At 42.5% G+C, this 17,241-nt stretch overlaps 1 protein-coding gene across 1 annotated transcript in view; it reads right to left on the bottom strand.

The window, feature by feature from the left end:
- Positions 1 to 17,241, bottom strand: part of LOC122094770 (valine--tRNA ligase, chloroplastic/mitochondrial 2) — a 163,315-nt gene that overhangs the window by 60,118 nt on the left and 85,956 nt on the right. The window contains exons 22-23 of the mRNA XM_042665373.1: positions 9,158 to 9,262; positions 8,892 to 8,993 (exon numbers count right to left, since the gene is read on the bottom strand). Coding sequence (XP_042521307.1) covers positions 8,892 to 8,993; positions 9,158 to 9,262 — 207 coding nt within the window. The remainder of the gene's footprint in view (positions 1 to 8,891; positions 8,994 to 9,157; positions 9,263 to 17,241) is intronic.

The raw sequence follows: 17,241 nt of genomic DNA, 5'->3' as shown, positions 1-17,241 counted from the left end.
TCCTCACTCCTCACAGTACTATTGATCCTCCTTGTTTTCTCTACAGATCGATTTCTTCTTTCTTCACATTTCTCTTTTATCTTCTCTCCTTCCTTCTCTACTTTATTTTCTCTTCTTCCACCATTGCAGAGTGCAGCAGTTACACGATTTCAGCATGGACTTCTCTCTGGAATAATCTGTCATCAGGTTCTCTAAAATAGATCTATTCCATCCCAATCGTATGGACTAAAGAGGGCTCAAATTTCAGACAAAGTTGTCACGGCATCTAAGCATCCCAAGGCATTAGATGGGCCTAGACGCAAGGCGACACCAACATAGCGACCAAGGCGCTTGGACGCCTAGGTGTCACCTAGGCAATGCACTGACATGATGATTTCAGACTTTCAGTAACAGCTTAGTCAAATTCTTGATATTCCATTTTCAACGCTACTGCATCATCCATACTATATTTGAGAGATTAAATCCCATTAAGCAAACTAAAAATTGAAATAGGCCAGTCAGGCCCCATGCAAGGAGGGAACATTTAACTGCAAATAATGCCTTATGATTATATAGTTGCCAAGGCGTCGCCTAGGCGACGACTAGGCGTCCAGGCGGTTTGCCTGGGGCCTAGGCGACAGCCGCCTTGTTGCACTGCATGTTGCATTGTGTTTCGGCACTTATTTATGCCAAATATCATTCAAGTAAATGTTTTTAATATTTGTTATTTCATTTACTTAAGATATTATTCATAAATAAGAAAATACCCCCCATTTGAATCCAATAAAAATAGTTTAAAAATCAAATTCCAAAAGGATAAAAAGTCAACCCCCCAATCCAAGAACAAAAACTGGATTTTGGTTATAGGGACGATTTTCAACTTTTAAATGCTAGGGTTTTTCTCAATTATGAAAATTTTATAAATTCTATCATGTTAAAACATTGCTAAAAACCAAAAGTCCGGTAAAAAAATATTTTGTTTTGATATTCATAAAATTATTTTCATTCAAGCGATTTTAACAGTATTTGCGCACTTAAAAATAAGTTTGACTGAAGCATTACTTTGTCATTGCAACTCAGATTTAAGTAATCTTAGACTTGTTAGAAAGCTGGCTTTATATTATAACTAATACAAAAAGTCTCATGTAAAAATAAAATCATTTGACCAGTCAAACTTATTATAGAATTAGAGCATTTTTCTAAATGTTGATTTTTTATAACTTAATATGACTTAATGTTAATTTTTTATGATTTGATGTGGCTAAATGTTGATTTTTAATGACTTGATGTGGCTTAATCTTGATTTTTTATGATACAAGGTATATATAACTTACTAAATAATGTTAGAAAATTGAAAAAATAAAAAATAACACTTGTTCGCCTAGTTTGCCTTAAGGCGGGCGCCTTCTCGCCTAAGCGCTTAGACAACCCTCCACCGCCTTGGTTCGCCTTGGAGCCGTGACAACCATGGCCTTAGCTCGTGTGCTATACCTGCCTTGCTCACGCCAAAGAAAGATGGCACCTAACGTATGTGTGTTGATAGTAGGGCCATCAATAAGATCACCATCAAGTATAGGTTCCTTATCCCTAGGCTTGATGTCATGTTGGATATGATGGCCAACTCTTCGATCTTTTCGAAGATTGATATCAAGAGTGGGTACCACCAGATTAGAGTTAGGCCTGGAGTTGAGTGGAAGACAGCCTTCAAGACGAAGGATGGCCTCTTTGAGTGGTTAGTCATGCCTTTTGGATTATCAAATGCACCTAGCACCTTCATGAGGATAATGAATCAAGTGCTTCAACCATTCATTGGCAAGTTCCTAGTGGTTTACTTTGATGACATCCTCATCTATAGTAAGACCCCGTTTTCCCACTTGGATCACTTACAGGAGGTTTTTCATGTGCTCTTACAAGAGAAACTCCATGTCAACCTCAAGAAGTGCACCTTCATGAGTGATCAAGTCATCTTCCTAGGATTTGTTGTGTCAACTCAAGAAGTGTCTGCTGATCCTGAGAAAGTGAGAGCGATTGTAGAGTGACTTGAGCCAACTAATGTCCATGAGGTACAAAGCTTTCATGGCTTAGCCACTTTCTACAGGAGGTTCTTTTACCGGTTTAGTTCCATTATGTCTCCTATCACCGATTGCATGAAAAAGGAATTTCAATGGACTAAGAGTGCTACGAAGGCCTTTAATGAGATTAAAAAGCTTATGACTGAAGCTCTAGTCTTGTGCCTCCTAGATTTCTTTAAGGTCTTCGAAGTGATTGCGATGCATCTGGTATTGGGATAGGTGGTGTCCTAGAACACGAGGGCCACCCTGTTGCCTATTTTTGTGAAAAGCTTAATGAAGCTAGGCAACGATATTCCATATACGATAAGGAATTCTATACGGTTGTCCAATCACTGCGCTATTGGTGACATTACCTTTAACCGCAAGAATTCGTGCTATTCTCTGACCACCAGGCTTTGAAATACCTGAGTGACCAAAAGAAACTTAACCAGAGACATGCCAAGTGGGTTGAGTTTCTCCAAGAGTACACTTTTGTACTCAAGCACAGACCTGGTGTCGAGAATACTGCTGCAGATGCATTGAGCCGAGTGAACATATTCCTTAGTCGCACCAATGCTAGGAGTCGGGCTAGTGTGCTACTTCAAGCAATGAGTGTAGAGGTTGTAGGGTTCGAGCGAGTCAAGGAACAACACCCCACCTGTCCTGATTTTAGTGAACCGTTCACTTCCGAGAGTGAAGGCAACCTGGTCAACTGCTCGGACTACCTACTTAGGGAGGGCTTCCTTTTTAAAGGAAGCAAGTTGTGCATTCCAAAGACTTCACTTCGAGATTTCCTATCTGGGAATTGCATGCTGGGGGAGTCGCTGGCCATTTCGATCTAGATAAGACCACCCTCGTTGAGGATCGATTCTTTTGGCCAGGACTGAAGAGGGATGTTGCTAGAGTTGTGAGTCAGTGTAGGACATGCCAGACCGTCAAACAACAGAAGCAAAACACGGGTTTGTAAACTCCCCTACTCGTTCCCCATTCCCCTTGGTAGGACCTTAGCATGGACTTTGTGCTTGGTCTACTAAGAACTTCGAGAGGCCATGATTCTGTTTATGTCGTTGTGGACCGCTTCTCGAAGATGGCCCATTTCATTCCATGATCTAAGACCTTTGATGCATCCATAGTAGCCAAAATTTTCTTTAATGAGGCTGTTAAGTACCATGGGTTGCCCCTCACCATAGTGTCCGATAGGGATGTTAAGTTCACAGTCATTTTTGGAGGACCCTATGGCGGATGATGGGCACGAAGCTCCGTTTCTCCTCTGCTTTCCACCCTCAGACCGATGGCTAGACCGAGGTTGTCAATAGGAGCTTAGGGAATTTATTGTGTTGCCTAATAGGAGAACACCTTACCAGTTGGGATCGAGTCCTTAGCCAGGTTGAGTTTGCATATAATAGTTCTAAGAACCGTACCACTGGTCTGTCACCCTTTGAGATCTGTTCAAGATACCAGCCCTGAGCACCCATAGACCTTATCCCAGTCGTGTCTAGCTCCAGGACCTCCCAGTCAGTCGAGTCTTTTGCTCAGCATATACATGATTTACATGCCGGTATAAGAAGACAGATAACACTGAGCAACGAGCAATATAAGTCGAAGGCAGATGTGTACAGAAGGTTACAAGAGTTTTAAGAGGGTGATATGGTGATGGTTAGAATTAAGCCGCAACGCCTTATTAGGGGAAAAGTGAGCAAGCTGCATACTCGTAGCACAGGTCCGTTCAAAGTACTCAAGAGGATAGGTGCCAATGCGTATGTTCTTGATCTACCAGCTAGTATGGAAATCAGTAATATTTTCAATGTTGAAGACCTTGTCCCATACTATGGTACCTCTACCATTACCCCTTTCTATCCTGATGACTTTGAGGACTTCCCCTTCACTATTGATGAGACTACTGAACCAAACCAACCACTTCCCTCCACCTCATTACCACCTGTGCCATGGTCACGAGAAGGACTGAAGAAGTTGAGAAAATCCTTGATGAGAAGATTGTGTCCACACAAACTGGAGGTTCTAGAGAGTTCTTGGTCAAGTGGCGTGGACGTCCGGAAATTGACAACACCTGGATCATAATGCAAGAAATCCAACAACTTAACCCAGACCTGCTTGAATATTACATGAGCTTTAATTCACTGGAGGTGAATTCTTCAAAGCCGGGGAGAGTTGATGGGGACATCAAGACATACAACCGAAGGAAGAAGAAGACCCAACCTTCTTTGTGGTTGGAGGATTAAAAGAAGAAGAAGAAAGGAAGGCTAGATCCAGCCTTTCCAGCGCTGGATCGAGTCCTCTCCTTCCAAATTTTGCCAAGATTGTGTGGTCCCCACCAAATCTGATAGTTTAATAGTTTTATTTTCTAAGATTTTATTTATTTGAGTCTTTAAGTTAATTAGGAAACTAAGTAATTATCCTATTGTTTTCTTTTTAGAAAGTTTCTTTGTTTATGAAATAACATTCCTAGAATAATCTTTTCTTTTTAGTAATTAGTCTCTTATTTATGTTAGGCCATTGGCCACGGTTGAAGGAATGAATTAAAATTGAAAAAAAAAAACCAATGAGCAATCCCTCACCCCTCTAACGATTCTCTCTCTCAATCTCGTCCTCCCCTCATTCTCTTTCTCGCCTCTCTTTTTTTTTCTCTCTTCTCACACCTCCCTCTCTCTTCCAATTCCCTTTTACTGCTACTATTTACTGTTGCTGCTACTGTTTACTGTCTACTGCTGTTGGATGTTCTCTGCTGCTGCCGCTTATTGTCTACTGCTGTTGGATGTTCTCTGCTGCTGCTGTTTTCTCTTGGCTGTTGATGTTAATCTCTGTTCATGCTGCTGTTATTCTCTGTTACTACTGCTGCACTATTGCAGCCTCTGTTTGCAACAACTGAAGGCCATACTACGTGGATAGATCATCACCTGGGCTGCTTCTGATCTCCTTTCAATGAACGGATTACTGCTGGGCACCATCTTCAAATCTGGGTTGTCTTCTTTATTCTCAGACCTGGGCAGCAGATAAGTATAGAATAAACCCTCCCATTCCCTCCATTATCCCCTCATTATTTACTCTGTTACTTCCATTAAAACCCACCCCCCTTTTGGCCATTGTTTAACCTTTTATTTACCTCACTGTTTGCCTTAAGTATTGTTGGTCTCCTTATTGATTTTAGAGCATATAGAATGGGGTTTCTATCTACTTTTGATGCTTATTAACTAGTGCTGTAACCTAATTTTGATTGCTGCCATGTTCCCTACCCCATGTTTCCCCTTGAAGCTTGAGTGAGTTTATGTGTTTTTTCTTCCTAGATTATTATTGCTCTTGGCTACTTTGTTCATTAGTCTCATTCTATTTTGCATGTTAAATCTTGTTTGCTGAGTTTCTTTTGTCATGTCTACCCAAGTCCCTTGTGTTAACTCTACTTAGTTAGTTAATCTTGTAGGAAACCTAGTCACCTAGGAACCCCCTACATCAAACAGCCTCTCCACAAAGCGGGGGTAAGACTGTGTACATTATGATCCTCCCCAAACCCAGCAGTGGTGGGAGCCTTGTGCACTAGGTACGCCCTTTATATTTTATTCATCATTGCAGAGGAAAAGGATGGAAACACTATAAGTAATGGTCGTCGGTAAAAGGAAATAAAGTATAAGAGAAAGGAACTTTAAGAGTGGGGTCTCTCTCTTTCGACTTTCTAATTCAGATATCACATCAAGCTCTATATTTAGCTGCTAGCCTTCAGATTAGCACCATTTCTTTCTTTGCAATAAGGCTATAGCAGAAAGAGGGGTGCTAGCTTGTGCTGCTTTAGGGCTGATGAGTAAATAATGAGCATGGAGTCCTGAGTAATGAGCGAGTGAGCAATCAGCAGGAAATCATAACTCACGAGCAACTATGCAATTCAGAGATTCTCAATCAAGAGCATGATCAGAGGAGAGACGAGGGGTCAACAATTCTTTCCACCTTGCATGCTCATGTCATAGAAGAAAAGGCAACGGAGACCAATCACATGAAGGTCAAAGTAAATTCATGGAGGACAACTCTTCATCTTAGAATCCATTAGCACATGCATGCATAGATAGATAGGTTGTCTGAATGTGTTTGTGCATGCGTGGCATTGGGAAGACAGGATTTGTTATAAATGCAGATGGAAGACATATGGTTTAAGAAATTGTATACCTTGCATCTGGAAAAGGCAAGGTTTTTACTGGTCCTAATTAAGAGCTCAACCAAGTAAAATCAACCTGATTAGGCAATCTTAACTATTAGCCATGGTATCAGAGCTTCGAACAACCAATATATTTGATCCACTTTCTATTTTGAGTCTCTTTTGGGCTTCTATCCTCGTGCTTTGCTTTGTCTGCGTGAATGTGAAACCCTAGTTTTTAGATCATGAAAAAACTAGGGTTCTAATCTCTAAAACTGATTGGTAAATTGATGTACCTCTGTTATACGTGAAGCTTTTGGTTTGCTACAGCCTCAGGTCTCTTGCGGCTTGACTAGTTATGTTCGTTTGTGGCTGAAATCTTCAAGTAGTGCATCTTCTCATCTAACTGGTAGACATTTGTGATATTCTGGGGTTCACATAGACAAAGCTCTTCTACTACCTCAAGTTTGATGCGAATTAGCTAAGTAGATTGGTGTGTCTTGATGGTTACTAATTCTATAACTCTTAAGTTTCTTTTTTTGCTCGCTCTCTTATACCTTGGCATCTAGCAGTTGGATGACCCTATTTTCGAGGAGTTATTCTTCATAATCTTCCCCAACACTCGATTGTAATCTGGGTCTCATTGGATATTTGAATTGGTGGCTATAATTTTTTTTTCTCCTATTGCTGATCTATCTTCTCAGTGGGCGAGCCTCTGGCACAACGGTTAAGTTGAACTATTGCAACATGGTCACAGGTTCAAAACCTGGAAACGGCCTTTTCTGCGAGGCAGGGGAAAGGCTGCGTACAACTTGCCCCTCCCAGACCCTGCAGTAGCGGGAGCCTCGTGCACTGGGTTGTTCTTTTTTTTCTTTGCTGATCTATCTTCTCCTGCGATATTCTTTTCTTTTGCTGAAATCCTGTCATTGTGGCTGCAGTAGACATTATGTGGATAGTTTATTCTGGTTGGTTCTACATGTGGATATTGACTTCATAATTAACCTGGTATAGTCTACACCGTTTGTTCAGTAGTAGTAAGCAGTTGGGGGATATATGTAGAAACGCAACCCTAAAACGATACAGAAGATAACGGAAAAACAAGAACAAGTAATGCACACAGATTTACGAGGTTCGGCAAGATTGCCTACGTCCCCAGTGAGATGAGATCCTGCTTCACTATCAATGGAGAATAGGGTTACAACGCTCGTCCCTCACACCTCTCAGTATTACTTGCATTACAAAGAAAGAAACCCTCGCTACAAATATATAGTGAAAAACCCTAATCCAGAAAATACACAATTGCCCTCCCTGGATTAAACTGTGACGGAATACAAGACATCGTACACCAACAATATATTCACCAAGGCATTGTTTCAAACTGTTTTTCTTAAAGGGTGTTCCAAGCTGGGCATGGGTGATATAGATGCTCCAGCCTGAAGGGGAGTGTTAGGTTACTTGCTACGATAGGGGTATACTTGTCAAATCTTGTGGTAATATGCATTGTGGTTTTATTCTTTAAGTTGTTTTTAGTTACAGCATTGCACAACGGCATACTTGTCCTTGTACTTGTTACTTTTGTATTACCCTATTATATGCATAGTTGTCATGGCGTCGCCAAGGCAGGGATTTGGTGTCCTGGCTGAAAAAGAAGTCATGGCAGTGCTACGATTTACGTGACTCACAAATGACGGTCGCCATTAGCTGATAGGCGTCTCTATGGCACCGCCATGGACGCCAGGTCACGCCTGATTCACTAGGCGGTCGATTTTTTGTAAAATGCAGGGTGATTTTGATAGGGCTATGTTGATTTTTGATGATTTGATGTTGCTTAATGTTGATTTTATATGTTATAGAGTATATATTGTAGGCTTGTAGCATGCTAAATAACTTTAGAAAATAGTGGAAATAAAAAAATAACATACTAAATAACTTTAAAAAATAGGGAAAATAAAAAATGACATATGAGCGATTTGACCGCCATGGCAACGCCATAACGGGCGATTCATCGCCAAATCGATTAGCCACCCCTCCACCGCCTTGGATCGATTTGACGCCGTGACAACTATGATTATATGATGCAATAAGGACTGGCAATAGCATATATACAAAATTCTTTTCCTATCAGCAGTCTCTTCTCTTCTTTTTCTGCACTATTCTCCCTTCTCTCTTACCCTCGGCACTTCTTTTCTTCTATTTATTGGTTGTTCTATGTTCTGGAGTTGTAACAGAAGTCATCAAGTTCTTTGACAATAACAATTGGAAAATTACCTAAGGGCTCCATCAAGCATAGTTGTCAAGGTGTCGCCTAGGTGTCAAGGCTCTTTTTTGGGTCGAAGGCGATAGCATGCCTTGCTCACAGTTCACTAGTTAACATTGATTGATGTTTATTGTTTGTTTTTTTATGAATATGCTTATATTATTTCCTATGTTTTGTTTATTAAATGTTGGTTTTCTCATATTAGGTTATTACAATTTACAAGTATGATTAAATGATATTGCATTGATACGGCTTCTATGTCACATATAAACATATTATATAAAATTATCATTACCATATTACATATAGTCATATACTGCACGCCTTGGGTGCCTACTGCCTAAACGCCCCTCAAATGCCTAGTTGCGGTGACAACTATGCTATCAAGAAATTAGAGTCCACATAACTACTGCAGATCTCACCATATTTTGTTTCTACAGCCATGGCTGAACAGAAGAATACTCACTGAGATGTACTGAAGAACTTCAGTGCTTGCTACAATTGATGCAGAAATATGTTTTGCAGGCTCAACAGAGTACTCTGCTCGTGCATTCCGAATTGCTCTAATCTGAGTCATCATATTATAAATGATTAAAGGTTCTTTGCACACCATAAAAGATATAAGCGCACATTGAAAATATCCGAAAAAAAAAAAAAATTCCTTCTCTTTTGTTTTGGGGATTTTTTTTTGGGGGGGGGGCGGTTGGGGGGGAACAGATCAGTTATACTCACCAAAGATTGTACGTTCTCAAATTTCTTTACAGAGCTGGCATGCCTTGGAAGTGATGTTCCAGGCCAAGGGGATACAATGAGCGCTTCTTTCCGTTGGGGTAATGCCTGCATAAATATCAAAATAAAGAATCAAAGAATCTACAAGAACATGTATCTAATGTTGGCTACATATATGCAGGAAAGTTCCTACGGATACTATAAACTACATTGTTTCCACTTGCAAGAATATTGGAACAAGAGCCAGGATACCTAGAAGATATATGATGCAGCTGTTAATGGTATCCAATCAGGCCAATTGGACCTCGAAAGACTTTATTTTGGCCCATGGTTCGATTCTACGGGCCTTTTTTGATATTTTATTTTTGGGTTTATCAATAGAATGGGCCTTTTTTTTTTTTTTTTTTGGGATGAATAAAAAAATATATCATTACCATGAAAGAAAGAAGAATATACTAGGACAAAAGGGAAGGGGCAAGAAATACAAACCACAAACCAAAAAAAGGAACCATGCCATCACTGGGGGAGGGGGAGGGGGAGGGGGATGGGGAGGGGGGAGGAAGTGGGCGACAAGATGGAGGTAGGGAGTGTTGTAATCCGGCAGTCACTGAGAGGGGGTGAATCAGTGAGTCCAATTCCGATCCCCAAAAACTTGTCCGATGTCTAGCCAAGAAAAACCTGATATACCTGTCTTTGTTTGCACACAGCGTATGCACACTCAGCTTCTCATAGGCACTTCCAAGTGTGCACACCCATTCCGCATTTTATGCACTTCAATATAAAATGCAAACAACAAGCACTCACAACATAAGGTTTTTACGAGGTTCGGCAATTTGCCTACATCCTTGGAGTAGTGCCTGTAAAGGCTTCGTAACTACTCAATACACTACTTTTGATTGCACCCACACTCAATTTTCTCAAGACGAAGCTGAGATGGCACTCGTAGTGCCAGTACAATGTGTAGCACCCACTACACGGGAGCACCATCTCCCAATGCTTAGCACCCACTAAGCACTCAATAAATAATACAATGAAATTGGGCTTATATCAATGCCCTATAGTCAAGCTTTGCCTAGCATATACATCCACAATTAGCTAGCATGCTTACAGTTCATCCACAACTAACCTAGCATATATACATTCATCCACAACTAACCCTAACATACATACATGCATATAATGTAAATCAAAGGTTAGAGAATCTCACAACCGATTGCCTGGGATGACTGGAAACTTGTATTGACAAGTTTGGTGCTCACACCTTTTCTCTCCTTGGTTTCTTGCTCTTCAAAGCAAATACATCCTTGCTTTCTTCTCTTCCTCCTTGGCTTTGAGTTAATATATCATTAACACACCTCAACCACCTCTTTTACCTCCTTTAATGGCCTAAGAACATTTATCATCAAGTATTCATGTTCATTCAAGGACCAACAAAGAGGGGGAAGCTTCTCTTGCCAAAACCGTAGCCTTCCTTCACTCAAAACTCATTTTTCTTGCTACCATGGTGTAGGGCTTGAAAAAAATGAAGAAGTAGCAACTTGGTTCACCTAAATCCGAGTTAAAATGAGGGAGATATGACCATTTGAAGTTGGAGCAATGAGATAGCCTGAAATGGAATCTTCGTAGGGGTGGCGTAGGCTACGCCGGTGGCGCGTGCAACAGAGGCGCAATTCTGACCGCATATCTCATCAAAAAGGAATGTCTTAATCTAGACCGTCTGACTAAAATAATGGATAGTAAATCTCAACCACAAGAGTTGAATAAGGGAGTCAACTGATGACGTCATGCTGATGTCAGTGGTCAGCTATCACTTTTTGTTGTCGATTTTTGATTGGTTGCTTTTTCTAGATTTTAAGGGAGCTTGTCTCCCACACACAAAAGTGAAACGCTTATCAACCATTGGATCCAAATCCTTCAAGATTGGCTTTAATCAGATCTCATGAAATCCTTAAGAATGGAATCTTTTTAATACCTTTTATGCACGTGCGAAACACCACAACATACCTTGATAAGGTGTAGCGCCAGAGCATCAAGGCTTATGCACCTAACCAATCAAATCCCTCGCGCAAGCATCTATCTCGTCCATGTCAACGCAAAATCTCAGCAGCCTTTGGATGGGCATCAAACCTACGTGGTCGAATCTGAACCATCCATTTCACTTCCCTTTACTCCTCTTTATTACAATCAAGCCCCTGCCTTCATATATTTTAGTGCTTAAAGACCCCCTGCAACTCAGACCTTCAAAATCTTGAAATTACACAAAAGCCCTTCAAATTTCAAAAATAAATTCCGAAAAATCCACCCAACACCGAGAGCAAATGATGAGTTTTCGGTTTGGATTTTCAAACCGGCTTCACAGAAACACAACTTTTTCATACAATATCCGATCGAGATGAAACGAAGTGCATTGGAACCGTGACTGGACACTCTACAACTTTCCAGAAGGCCTGATCATCCGACTTAGCCATGTAAAAATACCAAAATGCCCCTAAACCTTTCCAATGATGCATCTTTCTCATACAGAATCGAAATGCAATGAAGTCAGAACCGTTGGAAAGATCGGATTTTTGTCGTATCATTACATGGAAAACACTTCTTTTAAAAAATTCATCTTCAATGTCGAAATTGGCCTCGACTGCCACAAATGCCGTAACTTCATACGGTATTGAAATGCGACAAGATCAGATGCACTAGACTAGATAAATTACAATCTTTTTCATGAAGAAACGATCTTCCAAAAATGTCATTTTCCTCAAAAATTCCCTTGAGCATAAATAGGTCAATTTTTCCAGTTTTGACCTAGAAACCCGCACCACCTACCATGGATGAATCAAACCACTCCATGCACACAATGTGGCTATGTTATCTCATCGATGACACTCAACGCTACCATGTCATCACTTTCGGCCACGTCATCCAAACTGACCATATTATCACTGCCACGTGGCCAGGTTGCCAATAAGGACAACCATACAACAGGGAGACTATAGGGCACAACAATAATCATGTTTCTTGGGGAATCCCAAACAATGTGGAGGTGGAGAGAAGCTAGTTTGGAGCCAACATCAAAGTAGATGGCTTGCCAAGCAGTGAAACTGTAGGGGGGATGTGGGCCATGTGGCTTTTAAACCAGACAATCTTGCGCCAAGGGGTGAGAGAGCCTTTAGATCTGATTAGGTCCCAAGTGGAGGGGGAGGTAAACAAAATAGTGGAAGAGGGTAGTCAAGAAATTTTATCATCTCTTCCACAATGACCAGGGGAAGTGGACGCAAGCTGACCAAATATCAGCAAGGGGGAGGGGACCAGACACCATTTGAAGTGATGGAAGTAATTGAGGCATTTCTACCCAACCCTAAGAAATAGACAATCTTGGGACCAAAAACTGAGAGGAGCACACCTGAAGGATGCCAAGAATCAAGCCAAAGGATTGTTCGTGGAACTATTAGCAATGGAGGAGGAGATGGCCCCAAGAGTAATTGGTCTGATGCTGAGGATTTTACGCCAGATCCAAAGAAGCCAGAGGAGGGAGAGATAGTCCGAAGGGAGTCATTCTTGAGGGGGGAGGAATAGATCCAAGAAACCCAGATGTTGTGTATAGACACAATCTTCCAGATAAGCTTGAGGATGCATATTGTGTTCACCTCTTTAATTCTTCTCAAACCAAGGCCTCCTTCAAATTTGGGGAGATAGACGGAGCCACAACGAAGAGGGTGGAGGAACTTGGCCGAATCAACTCCTTTTAAGAGGAAAGAATAAAGGAGGGACTTGATAGCCTTGATGGTGGACTAAGGGGCGATAGAGACACCCGACCAATAAAGGTGCATGGGTTGGAGCACAGATTTGGCGAGCTCCAAGTGTCCAGCATGAGAGAGAAGCTTGCCTTTCCAAAACTTGCACCTCTTTTTCATGAGGTCAAGCATGGGGGTGCAATGATGGGCACCACTTAGCCTAGCGGTGATTAGAGGAAGCATAAGGTATTTGATTGGGAGGGAACTTAGAGAGAAGCCCATAAACTCAAGGAAGCAGGCTTTGGAGGCTTTAGAGACACCAGAGAGGAAGAGGTAGGATTTGAGGAGATTAATGTGGAGACTGGGAGCCTTTCAAAGAGATGGAGGGAGGAAATGATGGAAGAGATGGAAAGAGGGTCTTAGAGAAGATCATGAGATCATCGACTAAGGCGAGATGGGTAAGAAGAAGGGATATGCACTTAGAAATGGGGGATATAAGGTCTTAATCTGTGGAATATTGGATAGATTTGGAGAGCACCTCAAAGGTAAGAGAAAAGGAGAAAAAGGGAAAGAGGGGTACCCTTTCTAGATGCCCACAGAAGAGGGAAAGTATCCTATGAGGCTGCCATTAAAAAGGACGGAGAAACTAGGGGGTGAAATGCGGGAGTGGATCCAATGGGCAAGGGGGGATGACATTTGGAGCAAGACTAAAAAGATAAAATCCCATTTGATGGATTCAAAAGCTTTGTGGATGTTGATCTTGAGAAGGGCGGTGGAGAAATGGGATTTCCAATCCTTGTGGCACAATACAATATTATCGGCAATCCTTCTTCCTGTGATGAAGGTAGATTGATTGGCGCTAACCAAAAGTCAATGACCAACTGATGACGATTGGCCAGGATTTTGGCAATGAACTTGTACAAGAGATTGCATAGAGAGAAGGGTCTGAAGTCAGGCATACGAGCCCTTTTTTCTTAGGGATGAGGTAGAAGAAAGTGTGATTAACACCCTTGATTTGGTTGGGATAAGAAAATAAGATTTTAATGGCTTTGATAAGGTTGGATCTTATGATATCCCGCAAGATGAGAAGAAGCCCATGCTAAAACCGTCAAGTCCAAGAGCCTTGTTGGCTTTATGGGATAAAATGGTAGTTAGAATCTCATCATCGGAGGGGATGGATTGGAGAGTAGGCAAGAGATGACCACGAATGAATTTATTAAGCAAGCCAAGGGGGATGGGATCTTGAGAGGGGAAGGGGGGAGATTAGAAACTAGGACATAGATTTAGATTTGATAGCTTTAGGATTGTTGAGGGTGGAGACATCACTAGAGATAAGCAAAGCGATGGAGCTGGCATTGGCTCTAGCTTTCATGGATCGGTGGAAGAAAGCCGAATTGGAATCGCCTAGCTCAAGTCATTTGATTTCGGACTTTTGCATAAGGAAACTCTCTTCTCGGGAGCTAAGAGAGGATAACTCAAAGTAGACCAATTTCTCTTAGTCAACAAGGGCATGGTTATGGAGATCAACCTGGAGCCTCGCTTGTATGGCTTCCAACTTATCTTTTTGGGAAGAGACCCTAGAGGATATGTTACAGAAGGAAGAGGAATTCTAGATCTAAAGGGCATTTTGGATAATTCTGAGCTTTTTGGAAAAGACAATTGGAGGGGGGGGGGGAGGAGAAAGCACAGACAGGGATGACCTAGGCTTCTCGAACAATGGGGAGAAAGTCCTAGTGAAGAGACCACATGTCGAAGAATTTGAAGGGCTTGGGTCCAAAGGAGATAAGCGGGCAAACATGGAGGGATATGGGACTATGATCAGAGAAGTCGGGAAGGCAGAAAGGGGTATGGGAGGAGCGGAAGGAAGCCAACCAAACTTAATTGACAGGGGCCCTGTCTATTGCAAGCAACTCTATCTAGACCACAACGATGCTTATGCCAAGTAAGCTTGGCACTAGACCATCTTAGATTATTCAAAAGCCAATATTATCGAGGCAGTCCTTGAAAGCCTCAACAGATTAAAGATTGGCAGGGTCACCTCCTAGTTTTTCTTGGCTGAATTTTACCACATTAAAATCTCCTCCTAGAACCTAGGGGTGGGAACCAACAATGAGAGCAAAGGAAAGATCTGACTGGACAGAGCTTTTCATGGGCACGATTCATGTCATAGATGATGGAGAAGAAGCAGATGTTGCCTCCAAAGGGGTTAGAAATTGAGAGGTGGAGAGTCTGGGTGGAAGAGGAAATGGTTGTAACATGAAGCTTAAGAGGGTTCCAGAGGATCCATATGCGATCATTGGGATAATGGGCGTAGTTGGAAAGAAAGGAATAGGAAGGAGCGATGGACGAAGCAGTACGGGAAGCATAGAGCTCAAGGACTATTGTTTCAAGGAGGCAGCAAAGACCAGCATGGGAGTAGAGAATATGGGATCTAATGACAATATGCTTGGCCGAGGAGTTTAGGCCTCGGACATTCCAAATGGTCTAAGGGGTCATTGGGAGGGAGGAGGATGAGGCAACAAGAGCTCTGAGGAGCTGCAAGAGGGCAGCCGATGGCTGGATGACGATTTGCTTTTCTGGCGCCAATGGTATTCCCTAAGAGGGGAAGGTTGCAGCAAACAGTTGATCTTTGACTGTTGGGCAGAGCTTTTGTTCTTTGGAGTAGAACTCTTGTTCCTTGTCTGAGTTATTGCTTTTTGGAGGCAGAGTCTTCTTTAAGGAGAGCTGGCTGGAGAGGAGATGCCCACTGGAGCAGATTGAGTGTCCACAGTGGAGACTCCAATTGAAGTAGGTCAGAAACTATGAGGATCTTCATCGATGGAGACAGAGGACATAATGCTGGCATTGGGAGAAGCCACTTGGGTTGCAGGAGGGGCTTGCGAGGCCTTGAGACATCGAGAGGTATCAGCATGAATTTCAGCTGTTGGAGAGATGGCTTCAGCATTGCTGTCAGTTGGAGGGCCTGCATGCCAATAGTGGCCGGAGCTTCAACTCGCATCCTGAGGAGGCGGAGGGATAGACACAAAGGGAAGACCTGCACAACAGAAGGGTCGAGAGGATCTCCACAGGAACCACTGGGTACGGAGAGAACTTAGTTGGGTTATGGAAGAACCCAAATGGGTAACTGTGTGGTGATGGGAAGGGGGCGGGCATGGGAGTAGGACGGATTGGTGGATATGAAGTGGTTAAGAGATTGGGTAGGGGTTATGCTTTGATGGGGGTTAAGGTAGGTGGAGTTAGCTGGCAGGTGATGACATTGGGTCAGGTTTATGCTTTGATGGGGGTTGAGGTGGGTGGGGTTAACGGGCGGAGTGGTGCGAGCTTGTTTAGGATGGACCAGGTTGGCTGGTATTGGTTTAAAGTGGGTTTGGACAGAAGGGTGGGTGGTTCTCGAAAAAGAGGTGGGGGCCCCCACACGGGAAGGGAGAGGAAGAATTGGAAGTTGAGTAGAGGGAATAGTGGAGAGTGTTGAGGTTAAGTGAATGGGGTGGGGAAAGGGGGTGTCTCCAGAGATGACAGTGGTGTGTCAAGGGAGAGAAGTAAGGGGAAGAGGGCTGCTTGAGTGGGAATCAGGGCAAAGGATCTTGTCTGATTCAGGAGAGATGGCAGAAGCATCTTTAGTAGCAACATAACAGGGCATACGTGTATTGGATCGAGGTGACAAGGCTTCTGGTTCACCATCTGAGTTTGATGGACTGCAGTATGGAGACTCTACTGTGACCAGCAGTAGGGAGGTGATGGACCAATGGACCATTGGAAGGATGCCTGGAGGTCAGAGAGGCATCTCGAGTCGAGCTAGGGGCCAACATGAAGCTCTGACTCCTCCGGTGGCGATTTCTAATCATTTTTCTTCCCCTGCTAGGGATTTGAGAGAGATCTCTGGGAGCAACGTCAGTAGACTGTTCAGTCCTGGATGGATCTTCAAGGATGGATCATCAATGGATGTTGCAAGCTTGGGGATACAAAGCTTAGTGTCGTGGCCAAACACTGCAAATATTGAACTGAGGGAGCCATTCATAGAGTAGAAAATGGCAGAAGGAGAAGCTGTCTGCTTCCAACATAGTAACAAAGGAAGGGGGAGAATCTTCAGCTGAGATTTCCACACAAATTCTCGCAAAGGCAAGACGGTCCATCAATTTGGTTCGAAGATATTAAAATTATATTGGAAATAAAGAGAGTTTTAAATTATTAATGGGAAAGAGAGTTAAAGCCGCTGGTAGTATTTTCGAGGGACAGTTTACGTTTGGAGGTGAACTGTTAGTGAGCAGAAGTTGAATTTCAGTTCTAGGATGTGCATTGAGTCAGGATTTTCAAGGCTGCAAGACAGAGGATATGGATATTGGGAGATGAAGCATCCAG

This window comes from Macadamia integrifolia, chromosome 12, assembly GCF_013358625.1.
Source record: "Macadamia integrifolia cultivar HAES 741 chromosome 12, SCU_Mint_v3, whole genome shotgun sequence".
NCBI lineage: Eukaryota > Viridiplantae > Streptophyta > Magnoliopsida > Proteales > Proteaceae > Macadamia > Macadamia integrifolia.
This window is presented reverse-complemented; position numbering and strand designations above follow the sequence as displayed.